At 38.8% G+C, this 20940-nt stretch overlaps 1 protein-coding gene across 3 annotated transcripts in view; it reads left to right on the forward strand.

Moving 5' to 3' along the window:
• Positions 1-20940, forward strand: part of LOC133618479 (rho GTPase-activating protein 29-like) — a 104703-nt gene that overhangs the window by 66583 nt on the left and 17180 nt on the right. For all 3 annotated transcript variants that reach the window (XM_061978867.2, XM_061978869.2, XM_061978868.2), the window contains 7 exons: positions 370-450; positions 2485-2652; positions 2761-2898; positions 4778-4965; positions 14923-15089; positions 15161-15295; positions 15360-15458. In XM_061978867.2, coding sequence (XP_061834851.1) covers positions 370-450; positions 2485-2652; positions 2761-2898; positions 4778-4965; positions 14923-15089; positions 15161-15295; positions 15360-15458 — 976 coding nt within the window. The remainder of the gene's footprint in view (positions 1-369; positions 451-2484; positions 2653-2760; positions 2899-4777; positions 4966-14922; positions 15090-15160; positions 15296-15359; positions 15459-20940) is intronic.

Below are 20940 nucleotides of genomic sequence, written 5' to 3' on the forward strand. Positions count from 1 at the left end.
TATAAATGAAATACATTTATAAAATAATTAAATAAATTAGAATAAAATGTAGGTTTAAGGCAACACTAAATTGGCCCTAGTGTGTGAATGTCGTCTGTCTATCTGTGTTGGCCCCGCGATGAGGTGGCAACTTGTCCAGGGTGTACACCGCCTTCCGCCCGAATGCAGCTGAGATAGGCTCCAGCATCCCCCGCGACCCCAAAAGGGACAAGCGGTAGAAAATGGATGGATCGACAATAAAATATTTTTGTCTGGAAAAGTTCATACTTACTTGTTTGTCTTTTGTCAGTCTTAAAATAGTCTGGAAAAAAATGTGTTTGCAACACAACAAATAAATACAATTGTACCCTTCTATCGCCTTTTTTTTAGCCTCTCATGGGCCGGAAGAATGAACTGGACAAGCTGAGGAAAGATCTCAAGGAGCAGTGGCAAAAGGAGCAGAAGAAAATGGTAAATAAGGTGGTCAGGTGGGATAGAGAATATGGATTCACACATAGAAATAGAATGGCATTAGACTTTCACCAAAGCCAAACAATTATGAATTGGATCAGCAGTAAATTGTCTGTCTTCATATTTTATGTGGAATTAGGCAAAATGTTGAAAAGCTAGGTACTTTTTTTTTAAATTTTAGCTCTATAAACTGTCACTACACAGCAAAAAGTCAATGGTCAAAAACAAGAAAAAAAAATACAAAAATGAGGGGTATTTTATTTGAACTAAGCAAAATTATCTGCCAATAAAACAAGAAAATTGTCAAGACTTTACAAAACAAGTAAAATTAGCTAACTTCAATGAACCCAAAAACACCTTAAAATAAGTATATTCTCACTAATAACAAGTGCACTTTTCTTGGTAGAAAAAAAAGAAACCTTTTTGCTCAATACGTTGAAAAATATTCTTAAATTAAGTAAATGTTAGTGCCATTATTTTGACATAATGATATGCGCTCGGCATTACATTTCTTGAAACCAGCAAACTTATACTAAAAACTAATTTATTGTTCTTAATGGAAAGGCAACAAGGCAACCGCTTGTTACTCTCGGGGTCTCCTAGCCGCTCAGGCAAATCATATGGTCTAAAAATGCATTTTTCCATAGATAACATGACATCATCGCGCCAAGTGCGTGCTCTTTCAGTCAATTAGTGCGCATATATACAGCCCGGCCCCCGGCCAAATTTTTTTAAATTGTAATTTTGAAGAATTAATCTGAATGTGCATGAACTATTTCTGTTCAAAATTGTTTGAAATGTTAAATGTTTAAATATTAACTGTCAGTTTACTGTACTGTGCTAACTGTACTACTATATGAGTACCTATTTTCTATTGTTTCATTGAAAATAAAACAGCAAAGTCCATTTGGCTGTCAACTGTTTTAATTATGAGACACAATTGTGTCAAAATCATGATTTTTTTTTTCATGCTTGAAGTAAGAAATGATTGCTTTAAAAAGTAGTTTTATACTTGTGAGTGTTGATGACACATTCTTGCAACTGTTGATATTCTAGTTCAGGGGTCGGCAACCCGCGGCTCTAGAGCCGTATGCGGCTCTTTAGCGCCGCCCTTGTGGCTCTCTGGAGCTTTTTCAAAAATGTATGAAAAATGGAAAAAGTTTAGGGGGGAAAAAATATTTTTTGTGTTAATATGGTTTCTGCAGGAGGATAAACATGACACACACCTCCCTAATTGTTATAAAGCACACTGTTTATATTAAACATGCTTCACTGATTCGAGTATTTGGCAAGCGCCGTTTTGTCCTACTAATTTTGGCGGTCCTTGAACTCACCTTAGTTTGTTTACATGTATAACTTTCTCCGACTTTCTAGGACGTGTTTTATGCCCATTCTTTTTCTGTCTCATTTTGTCTACCAAACTTAACGTTGTGCATGAACCCACAAAGGTGAGTTTTGTTGATGTTATTGACTTGTGTGGAGTGCTAATCAGACATATTTGGTCACTGCATGACTGCAAGCTAATCGATGCTAACATGCTATTTAGGCTAGCTATATGTACACATTGCATCATTATCCCTCATTTGTAGCTATATTTGAGCTCATTTAGTTTCCTTTAAGTCCTCTTAATTCAATTTATATCTCATAACTCACTATCTGTATGTAATATGGCTTTTTTTTTGCGGCTCCAGACAGATTTGTTTTTGTAGTTTTGGTCCAATATGGCTCTTTCAACATTTTGGGTTGTCGACCCCTGTTCTAGTTTCAAGCATGTTTTACTCAATATAGGTCATAAAATCTCAGCAACAAGCTCTAATATCTTACTGAGATCATTTAGGACCAAAACCCTTAAAACAAGTAAAACACTCTAACATAAAATCTGCTTAGTGAGAAGAATTATCTTATCAGACAGAAAATAAGCAAATATCACCCTTATTTGAGATATTTCATCTTACTTAGATTTCAGTTTTTGCAGTGTAGTCATGGATTATTTGTGTTTGCATGATCAGTGGCTAATTAGCACGTCTTTTATAGCACGAGGCGGACGCAAGCTTGCGAAAGGCTCGGGCACTGAAAGCCCTGAGGAGAGAGGAGTACCAGAAGGCCCATTTGTCTGCCAGCCGCTCCCTGGAGGAGCAGCCCATCATTGGCAACAAGCAGCTGGAGAAGAAGAGGAAGCTGGAAGAGGAGGCCCTGCAAAAGGTAGACGGAGAAGAGGAAAGGGTTACTGTCAGCTTGTAACTGATTGTCGCCGTGGTCACCTTTTTGTTCTGACCACCCCTGTCATTGTGTGCATGTGTCGCTGCGTAGGCGGAGGAGGCCCAGGAACAATACCAGAGCTGCATGGCTGACACGGACGTCAGGAGGATGGACCTGGACAACATCAAAGGCACCATCCTTACTCAAATCAGAGAGACCGTCTTCCAGTGCGACCTCACACTCAAGGCGGTAGGCACAGTTTCTTCTTAGAATAAACCACTACTTTGTATATGCTGGAAGAATACGTGGGCTGGCCACCATATACATGTAATAAAATAATTATGTTATGCAAGAAAGAGACATTAGCAGAAAAAGTGCACCTCAGGGGTCAATGTTAGGTCCACTATTACAAGTAGGGATGTCCGATAAAATAATATTTTTGTGTCTGTTATGTACTAAAAAAACTAAGAAAGTTGCATAGTTGTTACAGCACAAAATTGAAGTCACTCCCCAAAAAGTTGGCCATGACTTTACTGTACATATTGCAAATAAGTCTCACTGTCCAATGAAAAGTTTTTATTATTTTCAAAATATATAAAATATGTATGTTTTTAGAGATCCATCCATCCATCCATCCATTTTCTACCGCTTGTCCCTTTTTTGGGGTCGCGGGGGGTGCTGGAGCCTATCTCAGCTGCATTCGGGCGGAAGGCGGGGTACACCCTGGACAAGTCGCCACCTCAGAGCCAACACAAATAGACAGACATCATTCACACTCACATACACAGATGTCCGATAGTATTGGGCTGCCGATATTATCGGCCGATAAATGCTTTAAAATGTAATATCGGAAGTTATCGGTATCGGTTTCAAAATTATCGGTATCGGTTTCAAAAAGTAAAATGTATGACTTTTTAAAACGCCGCTGTGTACACGGACATAGGGAGAAGTACACAGCACCAATAAACCTTCCTTTGCGTGCCGGCCCAATCACATAATATTTACGGCTTTTCACACACACAAGTGAATTTAAGGCATACTTTGGTCAACAGCCATCAAGGTCACACTGAGGGTGACCGTATAAACAACTTTAACACTGTTACAAATATGCGCCACACTGTGAACCCACACCAAACAAGAATGACAAACACATTTTGGGAGAACATCCGCACCGTAACACAACATAAACACAACAGAACAAATACCCAGAACCCCTTGCAGCACTAACTCTTCCGGGACGCTACAATATACACCCCCGATAACCCCTACGCCCCCGCCCACCTCAAACCTCCTCATGCTCTCTCAGGGAGAGCATGTCCCAAATTCCAAGCTGCTGTTTTGAGGCATGTTAAAAAAAAATATTGCACTTTGTGACTTCAATAATAAATATGGCAGTGCCATGTTGGCATTTTTTTTCCCATAACTTGAGTTGATTTATTTTGGAAAACCTTGTTACATTGTTGAATGCATCCAGCGGGGCATCACAACAAAATTAGGCATAATAATGTGTTAATTCCACGACTGTATATATCGGTATCGCTTGATATCGGAATCTGCTATTGGCAAAATTATCAGATATCTCTAATTACAAGCACAATAAATGTCATATCTATTCTATATAATGACATGGTTAGACAATGGAACAATCCCAAAAATAGAATAGAATGCCTTTTTATTGTCACTATGCACAGGTACAATGAGATTAAAAGCAACTCCAGTATCAGTGCGACAGTCTATAAATATGCAAAACATAGGAAGGAAAGAAAATACAAATAGTGCAAAAGGAGGTAAGGTGCACAGTCCAGTCCTGAGAATGAATGTTCTGAATGTGTTGTTTAAATATTACACTATATACATATATACAGAAGCATTCAGACTGTGGGTGGAAAGTAAAAATTGCACACAGAGAGGTGCTAAACTATAAAATCAGTGCCTATGAGAGTTCACCGTGGTTATGGCTTTAGGGGAAAAAAACTGTGTGTGTGTGGCTCACACTCAAAAGAGTGGCTAATTAATCTGGCTGGCTGGCCTGTAAGAGGCCGGTCATTTACAGTGATTATAGTGCTCAGGCTGAGATATTAATTGACACTTTTAAAAGGTTTTAACAATGCAGTATATTCCCTCTTAGGTGACAGTGAACTGGTTCCAGATGCAGCAGGCTCAGACGGCAGCGCTGCCCGCTCACCACCAAGCCCTGAGCGACAGCGCCAAGCTGTACGAGCCAGGCAAGTGCTTCTACGAGTTTGTGCGCCGCCTGCCCAAGAACCTGCCCAGGGAGCGTGTGCACTCAGACTCGGTCTCCTCCGACAGCACAAGGTACCTCCGACGCTACATCAACACTAACAGGTTGTGAGTTGTTTGCTTTTAGCATTTTTGAGGATTAAAAAGCACTAATGGGCTGCACAGATCACTTTTAGATAGTGTACTGTAAATAGAAAAAAATATGCATATTTACCTTGACAAAACGTATGGTTTCCATTAATGGCTTCTATTACTGTATGCAAGTGCTTTTTAATTATTTTCTGACATGACCCTGCAGGGGGACAGCATTTTATTGCGACCCCCTGAATTACCGTATTTTTCGGAGTATAAGTCGCACCTGCCGAAAATGCATAATAAAGAAGGAAAAAAACATATATAAGTCGCACTGGAGTATAAGTCGCATTTTTTGGGGAAATTTATTTGATAGAACCCAACACCAATAATAGACATTTGAAAAGCAATATAAAATAAATAAAGAATAGTGAACAACAGGCTGAATAAGTGTACGTTATATGAGGCATAAATAACCAACTGAGAACGTGCCTGGTATGTTAACGTAACATATTATGGTAAGAGTCATTCAAATAACTATAACATATAGAACATGCTATACGTTTACCAAACAATCTGTCACTCCTAATCGCTAAATCCCATGAAATCTTATACGTCTAGTCTCTTACGTGAATGAGATAAATAATATTATTTGATATTTTACGGTAATATGTTAATAATTTCACACATAAGTCGCTCCTGAGTATAAGTCGCACCCCCGGCCAAACTATGAAAAACACTGCGACTTATAGTCCAAAAAATACGGTAATTCCATACTTGCCAACCCTCACGAATTTTCCGGGAGTCTCCCGAATTTCAGTGCCTCTCCCGAAAATCTCCCGGGACAACCATTCTCCCGGATTTCTCCCGATTTCCAGCCGGACTTAAGGCACGCCCCGTCCAGGTCCGTGCGGACCTGAGTGAGGACAGCCTGTCGTCACGTCCGCTTGGCCAACCAAAAAGTAACCACAGAACACTATAGTGTTCTGTGGTTACTTTTTGGTTGGCCAACGGTTTACGTTGTATTGCGCACCCTGACGGCAAGTGTGGGAGTCGGTTCTGAAGTATGAAGTAAAGAGACGTAACTTCGTCACCTCGCCTGGTTATTGACTCCAACCCAGAATATTACACTGCCCATACCTATGCTCCTTCAAAGGCTGTGCTACTGGCTGCAAAGCATTGCACTTTCAAATACAACAATGAGTAGAGAGGAGTGTTACGTGTGTATTTGTGTAAATAAATGAACACTGAAATTCAAGTATTTATTTTATTTATATGTATATATATGTATTTTATTATAAATCTATATATATATATGTATTTTATTATATATATATATATATATATATATATGTAATTTATTATATATATATACAGCTATATCTATGTATATATATATATATATATATATATATATATATATATATATATATATATATATATATGTATATATATATATATATATATATATATATATATATATATATATATATATATACACATAGATATATATATATAGATATAGATATAGCTAGAATTCACTGAAAGTCAAGTATTTATTTTATTTATATATATATATATATTAGGGCTGCAACAACTAATCGATTAAAATCGATTATAAAAATAGTTGCCGATTAATTTAGTCATTGATTCGTTGGATCTATGCTATGCGCATGCACAGAGGCTTATTTAATTGTTTTAATTTTTTGTAATGTTTTTAATTTTATTTTTATTTTTTTATTAACCTTTATTTATAAACTGCAACATTTACAAACAGCTGAGAAACAATAATCAAAATAAGTATGGTGCCAGTATGCTGTTTTTTTCCAATAAAATACTGGAAAGGATAGAAATGTAGTTTGTCTTTTTTATCCGATTATTAATCGATTAATCGAAGTAATAATCGACAGATTACTCGATTATCAAATTAATCGTTGGATCTATGCTATGCGCATGCACAGAGGCTTATTTAATTGTTTTAATTTTTTGTAATGTTTTTAATTTTATTTTTATTTTTTTATTAACCATTATTTATAAACTGCAACATTTACAAACAGCTGAGAAACAATAATCAAAATAAGTATGGTGCCAGTATGCTGTTTTTTTCCAATGAAAGACTGGAAAGGATAGAAATGTAGTTTGTCTCTTTTATCCGATTATTAATCGATTAATCGAAGTAATAATCGACAGATTACTCGATTATCAAATTAATCGTTAGTTGCAGCCCTAATATATATATATATATATATATATATATATATATATATATATATATATATATATATATATATATATATATATGACATATTTGAATTTCAGGGAATTCTAGCTATAAATATACTCCTCCCCCCTTAACAAAGCCCCCCCCCGCCACCCCGACCCTGCCCACCTCAACCCCCCGCCCCACCCACCCCAAATCTCCCGAATTTGGAGGTCTCAAGGTTGGCAAGTATGATTAATTCACTATTGAAAACTTTATATTTATTTGTTTATTTAAGTATCTGTACAACACACTGTGGGAGTTACAGTACTTTATTTCCGTAATGAACTTGTTATCAAAGCACATGAATACTAGGAGAGAACATCTTCAATAGCTTTAACCAACTTCAATGTTCATTTTTTAAAGCAAATGTGTAACATTCAAACAAGACTGCTGAGGCTGTGATTTTAAATACACAAAAACGTGCTAATGATTCACTCAGCCGTAGCATTTATAAAGCTAACACAGCAACATTGAAAATGTTTTAAAACTGTAAACATTGGTCAGCTTTATCATCTTATTCATTTTCAAAAATAGCTAAGATTTATTTTATTTTTTTTAATTTTTGCTAAATTTGCAACACTATTACTTATCACAAGGGATAATAGGTGCTTATTTACATTTATTTTTTCTGAACATATAGTAAGAAGACAATTGAAAACGTCTTGAACCCTGAAACATTTCAAACTGTCAACTACTCGACATCAGTTTGAGCATTTATTATGAGACCCAGTTAAACTGTTTTCACATTTGTCTGTTTTATATGAACACATTCAACTTCAGAGCAATCTGCCATCACGATACCAGCTGCAGGGAAACATCTAGAACAACAAAAGGCAATGATTCTGCTTGTATTTAGTGGCTGCACATTCTTTCAAATTTGGACTTCAAACTTGATATGGCTATTCTTAATGCTCGCTCACTTCTAAACTGTAGTCTGCATTTTATTTTTATAGAAACAACAGTAGAAAAAAAACATCTCACAGAGTTCTAATGTTGCAAAGGGTAGCAGAACGGCATAAAACTCACACTGGTCTTTCCTTATTTCATACTGTAGATGCGGTGAATCCGAAGGCTATGCACGCTTTGTCGTACTTACGGGTCTTTTTATTCTAGTTATCGTCACTTGTTTTCCTTGCTGGTGACGACTTCGTTCTGTTTTCCTTTTCTTTCCTGCTGCAAACTTCTCCAAGTCGGCGTCTTTGTTAGCTCTGTAGACACGTGTTCCTGTGTACTTATTACTTCTACTGGGTAGAAGGAGGAGCCTGTTGATTTAGATTGAGCTCTACTGCCACCTAGCTGGAGGCTTGTGTATCATTCTAACATGAATACTGAACTGTCAACACCATCCATCCATTTTACTACCTTGCGGGGGGGGAGGCAGAGTACACCCTGGACAAGTCGCCACCTCATCCCAAGGGCCAACACGGATAGACAGGGAGCTCCACAAACCACGTTTAACCCAGATTCCGATCCAACAAAGGTCTTAACTCATTCTCCTTCTATGCCAGATTAATATGGAATGCACTCCCAACAGGTGTAAAAGAAAATTCATCTCTACCCTCCTTCAAAACCGCACTAAAAGAACACCTCCAGGCAACTACAACCCTAGACTAAAACCCTCCCCCCACCACATCCCACCTCCCCGGATTGTAAATAATCAAATGTAAATACCGTATTTTTCGGAGTATAAGTCGCACCGACCGAAAATGCATAATAAAGAAGGAAAAAAACATATATAAGTCGCATTTTTTGGGGAAATGTATTTGATAAAAGCCAACACCAAGAATAGACATTTGAAAGGCAATTTAAAATAAATAAAGAATAGTGAACAACAGGCTGAATAAGTGTACGTTATATGAGGCATAAATAACCAACTGGTATGTTAACGTAACATATTATGGTAAGAGTCATTCAAATAACTATAACATATAGAACATGCTATACGTTTACCAAACAATCTGTCACTCCTAATCGCTAAATCCCATGAAATGAAATCTTATACGTCTAGTCTCTTACGTGAATGAGATAAATAATATTATTTGATATTTTACGGTAATGTGTTAATAATTTCACACATAAGTCGCTCCTGAGTATAAGTCGCACCCCCGGCCAAACTATGAAAAAAACGGCGACTTATATACGGTAATCAAATGTATATACCGTATTTTTCGGACTATAAGTCGTTTTTTTTCATAGTTTTGCCGGGGGTGCGACTTATACTCAGGAGCGACTTACTTGGTCAACAGCCATACAGGTCACACTGAGGGTGGCCGTATAAACAACTTTAACACTGTTACAAATATGCGCCACACTGTGAACCCACACCAAACAAGAATGACAAACACATTTCGGGAGAACATCCGCACCGTAACACAACATAAACACTACAGAACAAATACCCAGAACCCCTTGCAGCACTAACTCTTCTGGGACGCTACAATATACCCCCCCATCACCACAAAAGCCATTATCAGACATCTCTACCTTTAACCCATAAACAGACAAAAATGTTTTATTTGTAACCACTTTTACTCAAATGTAAGCACCTTTCCTGCATTTTCTACAGCTGTGGTAACTCACAAAAATATAGAAATGTGATCATTTTTTGTAGACATTATTTTAGGTCATTTAGATTAAACTTAAAAGGACTGTATGGAGTTTCTAGCACACTATAGTAGATGTGTCGGTGGCTCACAATGGCGTGTAGCTTTTTTTTTTTTTTTTCAGATAAGCTAACAACAGGGAGGAAGGCAGCAAAGTAGAGAGAGAGAGAGAGAGAGAGAGAGAATGTGAATTTGTTACCCTTCCTCTCAGGAAATATCTGTGGCGCAGGCTTGAATGCCGCCGAACAGATTGGGAGTGTGAGAGTTTGCCTCTACTTTTCTGTCAAAACATTCCCACACATGCACTCACTACTAGCAGAAAAAATATGACGGAAAAAGAGCCTTCTTTGTACTGAAGTGGCCACTTTTAAAATGCACTGCTTACTCATACTTCAACTTGCTCACATTTGATGTCGCATTTTCGTGATTTGGCATCTTGGACAGTGCATGAGATTGTTACTTTGGTAACTAAAAGCTTTCTGTCTTGAGTGATGTTTTTTTAGAGGTTGAGAACCTGTCAATTGATTTTTTAATTGATTTTATTGGACATTCTTTCTTTCTTTCTTTAGTTTATTTCGAACATGAACACACTTACATCATAATACATCACACAATTTCATATCATTTAATTTTACATCATGCCCAAAAAGGAGTAGGAAGAAGCAAAGCTTATTTAATCCTACCCCTTTCCCACTTCAAAGCGTTTACAAATATATAGAATCATTTACTGACCTTTTTATGTAATAAAACAACATCTATGAATTAGTATACAACAGTTTTGTAATATGTAATTAATTAATTAATTGACACTTGATTTTTTTTTTCTTTGTAACTTTGCTACGAATCAGAATTAAGTTTTCTTTATAATAAATAACATGATGCTAAAGTGGAATGTTAGTTAGAATATTGAAAGTTCAAATGTGTGCAGAGTTTTGGCCAAGAGTTTTGGAAGTGACCTGTATATGTTGTATTAATACCTCTGCTGCCTCAGTATTTAAAAACTTCTTTTTTTTAAAAAATAGAATAGAATAGAGTTTTATTTGACATTATTACAGTGAACAGGTTCAAAGAACAACAAAATTGGAGCAGATCCCCTAAGGTGCATACACAATAATTTAGTAATATAAATAGTAAAAAAAGATTAAAAAAAAAAAAAGAAGATGTGTATCTATATATATATGTATATATCCACACACATGCATATATCCATACATATGCATACCGTATTTTTCGGACTTTAAGTCGCCGTTTTTTTCATAGTTTGGCCGGGGGTGCGACTTATACTCAGGAGCGACTTATGTGTAGAATTATTAACACATTACCGTAAAATATCAAATAATATTATTTAGCTCATTCACGTAAGAGACTAGACAAGGGTTTGGCAACCCTAAATGTTGAAAGAGCCATATTGGACCAAAAATACAAAAACAAATCTGTCTGGAGCCGCAAAAAATTAAAAGCCATTTTACATACAGATAGTGTGTCATGAGATATAAATTGAATTAAGATGACTTAAAGGAAACTAAATGACCTCAAATATAGCTACAAACGAGGCATAATGATGCAATATGTACATATAGCTAGCCTAAATAGCATGTTAGCATCGATTAGCTTGCAGTCATGCAGTGACCAAATATGTCTGATTAGCACTCCACACAAGTCAACAACATCAACAAAACTTACCTTTGTGCATTCATGCACAACGTTAAAAGTTTGGTGGACAAAATGAGACAGAAAAAGAAGTGGCATGAAACACGTCCTAGAAAGTCGGAGAAAGTTATACATGTAAACAAACTGCGGTGAGTTCAAGGACCGCCAACATTAGTAGGACAAAACGGCGCTCGACAAATACTCGAATCAGTGAGGCATGTTTAATATAAACAGTGTGCTTTATAACAATTAGGGAGGTTCGCGTCATGTTTGTCCTTTAAACGGAAACAATATTAAAACAATTTTTCATACATTTTTGAAAAAGCTCCAGAGAGCCACTAGGGTGGCGCTAAAGAGCCGCATGCGGCTCTAGAGCCGCGGGTTGCCGACCCCTGGACTAGACGTATAAGATTTCATGGGATTTAGCGATTAGGAGTGACAGATTGTTTGGTAAACGTATAGCATGTTCTATATGTTATAGTTATTTGAATGACTCTTACCATAATATGTTACGTTAACATACCAGGCACATTCTCAGTTGGTTATTTATGCCTCATATAACGTACACTTATTCAGCCTGTTGTTCACTATTCTTTATTTATTTTAAATTGCCTTTCAAATGTCTATTCTTGGTGTTGGGTTTTATCAAATAAATTTCCCCCAAAAATGCGACTTATACTCCAGTGCGACTTATATATGTTTTTTTCCTTCTTTATTATGCATTTTCGGCCGGTGCGACTTATACTCCGGAGTGACTTATACTCCGAAAACAGCCATACAGGTCACACTGAGGGTGGCCGTATAAACAACTTTAACACTGTTACAAATATGCGCCACACTGTGAACCCACACCAAATAAGAATGACAAACACATTTCGGGAGAACATCCGCACCGCACCGTAACACAACATAAACACAACAGAACAAATACCCAGAATCCAGTGACGTGCGGTGAGGTTCATGGCTGGTGAGGCACTGACTTGATCACAGTCAGATTTACAAACATATGAACCCTAAAGAGTATCTTATTCACCAGTTGATTGGCAGCAGTTAACGGGTTATGTTTAAAAGCTCATACCAGCATTCTTCCCTGCTTGGCACTCAGCATCAAGGGTTGGAATTGGGGGTTATTAAATCACAAAAAATTATTCTCGGGCGCTGCTCCCCACTGCTCCCCTCACCTCCCAGGGGGTGATCAAGGGGATGGGTCAAATGCAGAGGACAAATTTCATTACACCTAGTGTGTGTGTGTGTGTGACAATCATTGGTACTTTAACTTAACTTTAACTTTACACATACAAACTGTAGCACACAAAAAAGCACATTTAGTTAAAAGAAACGTTATTATGGTCTTACCTTTACTTATAAATAAGTCCATGGGCCGCTGTTGTGCTGGATTAATGCACCCCCTGACGAGAGTGTTATATCAACTAAAGCCCTCACTTAAACTTTCCACGTGCAAGATTGAATCTATTTAAAAAAGTGTAACCGAGGGTTTATAAATGTCGCCTATACTGTATGAAACTACAAAATAACAAACACGGAGGCTTCAGTTTACACGAGGACCACTTTATTTACCTTCTTTCAAAAACTTCCGCTCCACTCCAACGTGTCATCACTTCCGCTCTTAGCACCTTCAAAATAAGAGCTCAAGGCATATACTGTATAACAGCGCATAACAGGAACTTAACATCACAAAGAGGAAAGCCCATAAAAATAGGCTACAAAAGTTATTTAATAAGAAGCCAAAAAGTGCAAAACCAATAATGTTCGTGTTGAAGGAGTTGTGAATTAGATACACCTGCAGTCTGCAGGTGTACCTAATGTTGTGGCCTTGCAGTCATTCACAACTCCTCCAACACGAACATTATTGTTTTTGCACTTTTTGGCTTCTTATGAAATAACTTTTTTAAATAGATTCAATCTTGCACGTGGAAAGTTTAAGTGTGGGCTTTAGTTGATATAACACTCCCGTCAGGGGTTGCCGTGCATTCTACGGCGGGGGTGCAGAAGGCGAGCCTCAGCCAGTGCGTCTTTTGCAGCCGTTTTATGATCGCTCAGCACAAGAAATACGTTATACACATACAGTTGTTGACAAAATACACTGGACATTATATACCTCAGCTAACTAAACTATGGAAATGTATAATATAATTCATATAGCAATACGGTCTCACTGCACAGAACACCAGCAGTTAGCCGAGTCCGCAATCCATGGTGAGGCACAACGCAGTGAAGTGCCTCAACTGGCTGCTGTTCACCGCACCGTCTCTTCTCAGTATTTGAACGGCAAATGTGAAAATTCAGCGATTTTAAATAAAAATAATCTAAAACGGGTGAAGTTAAATGGAAAATAACTTTATAGTATAATCACTGGATACATATAACAATTTAATAAAAAATGTTTCTTTTTACATTTTTTTTCTTTCCATGATGGCAGGTGAGGCCCCGCCTCACCTGCCTCTAGTGACTGCACGTCACTGCCAGAATCCCTTATAGTACTAACACCCACCCCCCACCTCAATCTCTCATAGTCTCCCTCAGGGAGAGCATATCCCAATAGATAGATAGATAGTACTTTATTGATTTCTTCAGGAGAGTTCCCTCAGGAAAATTAAAATTCCAGCAGCAGTGTACAGAATTGAGATCGAATTTAAAAAGTAAAAAGTAAATAATGGGGGTATGAATGGAAACAGAATAGAAAAATATTACAATAAGAATAAAAATATAACAGTAAAATAAGAATATAACAAGAGAAACTAGGCAGTAGTGACCATGTTATGAAAAAGTATTGCACTGTTATTGTTTTGAGGCATGTTAAAAAAAAAAAATGCACTTTGTGACTTCAATAATAAATATGGCAGTGCCATGTTGGCATTTTTTTCCATAACTTGAGTTGATTTATTTTGGAAAACCTTGTTACATTGTTTAATGCATCCAACAAAATTAGGCATAATAATGTGTTAATTCCACCACTGTATATATCGGTATCGGTAATTAAGAGTTGGACAATATCGGGATATCGGTAAAAAAGCCATTATCGGACATTTCTACTTTTTTGCCATAAAAAGAAAAAAGAAAACACATTTGTAATTGCACACTTTTCACTGGACAAGTGTGCTGTAAACCTCGAAGTGCTTAAATTTGACTTTAAGAAAGGTGTATTGTCCCCAAAAACTGATTCATGTACTTTAAAAGGAGACACTTTGAAGCTTATTTGTCGTCCAGCTTTGTTTCTCGCCATAAAATCCATTAAATGAAGTGAGGGGAAAAAAAACCTCAGATGTGTTTTGTGTGTCATTACATGTTTAGTGACGACGGATTGCGGATGGAAAAACACACCCTCGTCATTCCTCACATCAAAAGGAGCTGATGCTCTCTTTCATGGTCAAAAACACATGTCGAAAATAAACGACTCGACGGCCGTCTTTGCTCTCCCTGCAGGTTCGTGTTCTCCAAGAGGTCGGTGGAAAGCGCACACTCCTCCCACGGCAACCTGTCGCAGGCCTCCTTCACCTCCTGCGACGTCCTCAGCGGGGACGAGGTGGACAGTCCCATGCACCGGCCCAGGATAGGCGAGCTGAGGTCCAACAGCAGCACGGACATTCAAGGTTGCCCGCTGAGCGTCGGATCACGGTGACACACTGTCGCTACGGTAGATCTAACGTTTGCATTCCTGCAGGGCTGAGAAGCCAAGCCCCGCTCAGAGCCTGGACATCCAGTAGTCCGAGCAGCCAGGGGGGGATGTGCAGCGACTCAGAGAGCGCTGGAGGCAGCAGTGAGTCCAGGTCCATGGACTCCCCCTCTGCCAGTCCAGGTCAGTGGGAGAGGTAATGGTGCACTAAAAGACCCGATATGTCTCAACAATTACGTCAACACAGGTGACTTCAAGCGACGTCTGCCCAGGACTCCCTCCACTGGCACCATGTCTTCTGCTGATGACCTGGATGAGAGAGAACCTCCATCGCCTTTAGACAATGGTAAGACTAGCTCCTATCTCATCTTCTGGAGTCACAACCTCACTGCAAAAAGTCAATGTTCAACATGGTGAGGGGTGGGGGTTATATTGTAGCGTCCCGGGAGAGTTAGTACTATAAGGGATTCTGGGTATTTGTTCTGTTGTGTTTATGTTGTGTTACGGTGCGGATGTTCAAGTTAATTTTTTTTTTTTTTTTTCCTTCTAAAAAAGTTGTTTTTATCGTCCCCCCCCACACACACACACACACATGTAAAGCGACTTTGGGTATTTAGAAAAGCGCTATATAAATCCCAGGTATTATTATTATTATTAGTGTTCAAAAACAAGAATAAAAAATTCCAAAAATGAGGGGTATTTTATTTGAACTAAGCAAAATTATCTGCCAATAGAACAAGAAAATTCGGCTTGTCAAGACTTTCCAAAACAAGTCAAATTAGCTAACCTCAATGAACCCAAAAATACCTTAAAATAAGTATATTCTCACTAATAATAAGTGCACTTTTCTTGGTAGAAAAAAAAAGAGACCTTTTTGCTCAATATGTGGAAAAATATTCTTAAATTAGGTCAATGCTAGTGCCATTATCTTGACATAATTTCTATCATATTTCTTGAAACCAGCAAACTTATACTAAAAACTAATTTATTGTTCTTAATGGAAAGGCAACAAGGCAACCGCTTGTTACTCTCGGGGTCTCCTAGCCGCTCAGGCAAGTCATATGGTCTAAAAATGCATTTTTCCATGGATAACATGACATCATCGCGCCAAGTGCGTGCTTTTTCAGCCAATTAGTGCGCATATATACAGCCCGGCCCCCGGCCAAACATTTTTTAATTGTACTTTTGAGGAATTTATCTGAATGTGCATGAACTATTTCTGTTCAAAATTGTTAGAAATGTTAAATGTTTTTAAATATTAACTGTCAGTTTACTGTACTGTGCCAACTGTACTACTATATGAGTACGTGTTTTCTATTGTTTCATTGAAAATAAAACCGCAAAGTCCATTTGGCTGTCATCTGTTTTAATTATGAGACACAATTGTGTCAAAGTCATGATTTTTTTTTTTACATGCTTGAAGTAAGAAATGATTACTTTAAAAAAGTAGTTTTATACTTGTGAGTGTGGATGACACAGCTTTGCAACAGTTGATATTCTAGTTTCAAGCATGTTTTACTCAATATAGGTCATCAAATCTCAGCAACAAGCTGTAATATCTTACTGAGATCATTTACTTAAAACACTAACATAAAATCTGCTTAGTGAGAAGAATTATCAGACAGAAAATAAGCAAATATCACCCTTATTTGAGATATTTAATCTTACTTAGATTTCAGTTTTTGCAGTGCTGCCTCTGAGACACTTTCATGAAGATGGCACGAGAGGCACATCCTGACCTCTCATTTGTTTATTCATGAGGGTGTTATGTAAAAATTACGCTAGAGACGAGCCGTAACGGGAGGCCATGTTTTGAGCTGGTGTTCCGTTGTGGAATTCTCTCTCTGCCACGTGGGAGGCTCGGTTTCGATTCCCGGCCAGTGCAATAAACATAAGTCTCCAGTGGTCCCGTGGTTGGAATTCTCACCGCTGTGGCCCAGTTACAATTGCAGGTCAGGGAGCTTGCTTGTACAGTAAAGTCATTGTTTCATTGGGGGTGGCAGTAGCTCAGTCCTTGGAGTAGACTCTGGACCGTGGACAGCTTTTAAAGGAAGAATACTGGACCCTCGTGGTACAGACCCCTCACTCTGACATCCCACCAATTAACAGCCAAGTATCCTATAGGTGACGGGTGCGTGGTCTTCCAGTAAGTAAATAACAGACAGGGTCTCTAATTAAAGCCATTTAAAAAAACACAGGTTCTCTGTAGTAAAAGCCCCATATGCATACTTGCCAACCCTCCCGGATTTTCCGGGAGACTCCCGAAATTCAGCGCCTCTCCCGAAAACCTCCAGGGACAAATTTTCTCCCGAAAATCTCCCGAAATTCAGGCGGAGCTGGAGGCCACGCCCCCTCCAGCTCCATGCGGACCTGAGTCCGCTTTCCCACAATATAAAGAACGTCTACAGTAAAGCAGTCCGTCTGCCGTAAACAGCAATGTTGTGACACTCTTAAACAGGACAATCATCTAGTGCATTTGATGAAAGCACTTTTGTGCGTGCCACACAGCAATGCATCATCAGAGAGGGCGTTCAGCATGGTTAGAAAGATAGTGACAGAGAATAGAACAAGGATGGACAATTCAACCCTTAACTCAACAATGAGTAGATGAGTGTTATGTGTGTGTATATGTGTAAATAAATGAACACTGAAATTCAAGTATTTCTTTTATTTATATATATATATATATATATATATATATATATATATATATATAGCTAGAATTCACTGAAAGTCAATTATTTCTTATATATATATATATATATATATATATATATATATATATATATATATATATATATATATATATATATATCCATCCATCCATCCATCCATTTTCTACCGCTTATTCCCTTCGGGGTCGCGGGGATATATATATATATATATACGGTATATATATATATATATATATATATATATATATATATATATATATATATATATATATATATATATATATATATATATATATATATGAAATTCTTGACTTGGTGAATTCTAGCTGTAAATATACTCCTCCCCTCTTAACCACGCCCCCAACCACGCCCCCGCCCCAACCACGCCCCCCGCACCCACCCCCCACCTCCCGAAATTGGAGGTCTCAAGGTTGGCAAGTATGCCCATATGTTTGAAAAAATCCACTTTTGATCTTTAGATCACACGCAGCACGCCCACTCATAGTACACGCTATTTAATTTTTTGCTATTTGATATTTGGATCTTAGTAAATCAGGCCCTTTGTGTTGTATCAGCACATACTAGGGTGATTAGATCATTTTTAGTTTCATTTTGTGTTTTTGTTAATGTTTACAAATTCAGGGTATATTTCTTTGGACAGGAGAACGTTGAGGGCACAAAGCAAATTATTTAAAAGTGAATATTAGGTTTTGCTTTGGTTTAGTTGTTTGTACTATTTACTTAGTTTTGCTTACACAATTGTATGTAATAAATGACGATAAGGAAATAGTTTGAATTAGAGATGTCCGATAATGGCTTTTTTGCCGATATTCCGATATTGTCCAACTCTTAATTACCGATTCCGATATCAACCGATTCCGATATATACAGTCGTGGAATTAAGACATTATTATGCCTAATTTTGTTGTGATGCCCCGCTGGATGCATTAAACAATGTAACAAGGTTTTCCGAAATAAATCAACTCAAGTTATGGAAAAAAAGTGCCATTTTATTATTGAAGTCACAAAGTGCATTATTTTTTTTAACATGCCTCAAAACAGCAGCTTGGAATGTGGGACATGCTCTCCCTGAGAGATGATGAAAAGGTTGAGGTGGGCGGGGTTGGGGGGGTGTGACGGGGGGTGTATATTGTAGCGTCCAGGAAGAGTTAGTGCTGCAAGGGGTTCTGGGTATTTGTTCTGTTGTGTTACGGTGCGGACGTTCTCCCGAAATGTGTTTGTCATTCTTGTTTGGTGTGGGTTCACAGTGTGGCGCATATTTGTAACTGTGTTAAAGTTGTTTATACCGCCACCCTCAGTGTGACCTGTATGGCTGTTGACCAAGTTAAGTTAAAGTTAAAGTACCAATGATTGTCACACACACACATGAGGTGTGGCGAAATTATTCTCTGCATTTGACCCATCACCCTTGATCACCCCCTGGGAGGTGAGGGGAGCAGTGAGCAGTAGCGGTGGCCCTGCCCGGGAATCATTTTTGGTGATTTAACCCCCAATTCCAACCCTTGATGCTGAGTGCCAAGCAGGGAGGTAACGGGTCCCATTTTTATAGTCTTTGGTATGACTCGGCCGGGGTTTGAACTCACAACCTACCGATCTCAGGGCGGAATGCCTTGCATTCACTTGTGTGTGTGTGTGAAAAGCCGTAGATATTATGTGATTGGGCTGGCACGCAAAAGCAGTGCCTTTTAAGGTTTATTGGCGCTCTGTATTTCTCCCTACGTCCGTGTACCACTCCATATAGCGGCGTTTTAAAAAGTCATACGTTTTACTTTTTGAAACCGATACCGATCATTTCCGATATTACATTTTAAAGCATTTAAATTGTCTCATAGGCAGCACTGGACATCCCTCGTTTGAATATTGTGTTGATATTGTTAAAATGTCAATAGCACTAACCATAAATAAGAACAATTGTGAAGTGATCGGTATCGACCGATCTCACTCACGGATGATCAGTATTGGAACTGGCAGCATAAAACCCTGATCGGCACATCCCATGTATTCATTTTTTTTTAGAATAGAGGAAGAATTAGTGCGACAGTAGCCAGACTGAGCTACACAAATAGAACTTCTGTTATTTTTGGCCGGATGTCTTACTTCTGTATCTGCTGTGGCGTCATGTTGTCAGTGTGAATGTTTTATGGTGTCGCTGGCAAATAGAGACAAAGAACCTTTAACATTTATCGTTAAATCACATATTTCACCAATATTCTGATTGCTGGCAGTAAGTCGGACACGTTTCCAGTGAGGGTCGGACTCCGCCAAGGCTGCCCTTTGTCACCGATTCTGTTCATAACTTTTATGGACAGAATTTCTAGGCGCAGTCAAGGCGTTGAGGGGATCCGGTTTTGTGGCTGCAGGATTAGGTCTCTGCTTTTTGCAGATGATGTGATCCTGATGGCTTCATCTGGCCAGGATCTTCAGCTCTCACTGGATCGGTTCGCAGCCGAGTGTGAAGCGACTGGGATGAGAATCAGCCCCTCCAAGTCCGAGTCCACGGTTCTCGCCCGGAAAAGGGTGGAGTGCCATCTCCGGGTTGGGGAGGAGATCTTGCCCCAAGTGGAGGAGTTCAAGTACCTCGGAGTCTTGTTCACGAGTGAGGGAAGAGTGGATCGTGAGATCGACAGGCGGATCGGTGCGGCGTCTTCAGTAATGCGGACGCTGTATCGATCCGTTGTGGTGAAGAAGGAGCTGAGCCGGAAGGCAAAGCTCTCAATTAACCGGTCGATCTACGTTCCCATCCTCACTTATGGTCATGAGCTTTGGGTTATGACCGAAAGGACAAGATCACGGGTACAAGCGGCCGAAATTAGTTTCCTCCACCGGGTGGCGGGTCTCTCCCTTAGAGATAGGGTGAGAAGCTCTGTCATCCGGAAGGAGCTCAAAGTAAAGCCGCTGCTCCTCCACATGGAGAGGAGCCAGATGAGGTGGTTCGGGCATCTGGTCAGGATGCCACCCGAACGCCTCCCTAGGGAGGTGTTTAGGGCACGTCCGACCGGGTAAGACCCAGGACACGTTGGGAAGACTATGTCTCCCGGGAAGAGCTGGACGAAGTGGCTGGGGAGAGGAAAGTCTGGGTTTCCCTGCTTAGGCTGCTGCCCCCGCGACCCGACCTCGGATAAGCGGAGGAAG

The sequence above is a fragment of the Nerophis lumbriciformis genome, linkage group LG19, assembly GCF_033978685.3.
Source record: "Nerophis lumbriciformis linkage group LG19, RoL_Nlum_v2.1, whole genome shotgun sequence".
NCBI lineage: Eukaryota > Metazoa > Chordata > Actinopteri > Syngnathiformes > Syngnathidae > Nerophis > Nerophis lumbriciformis.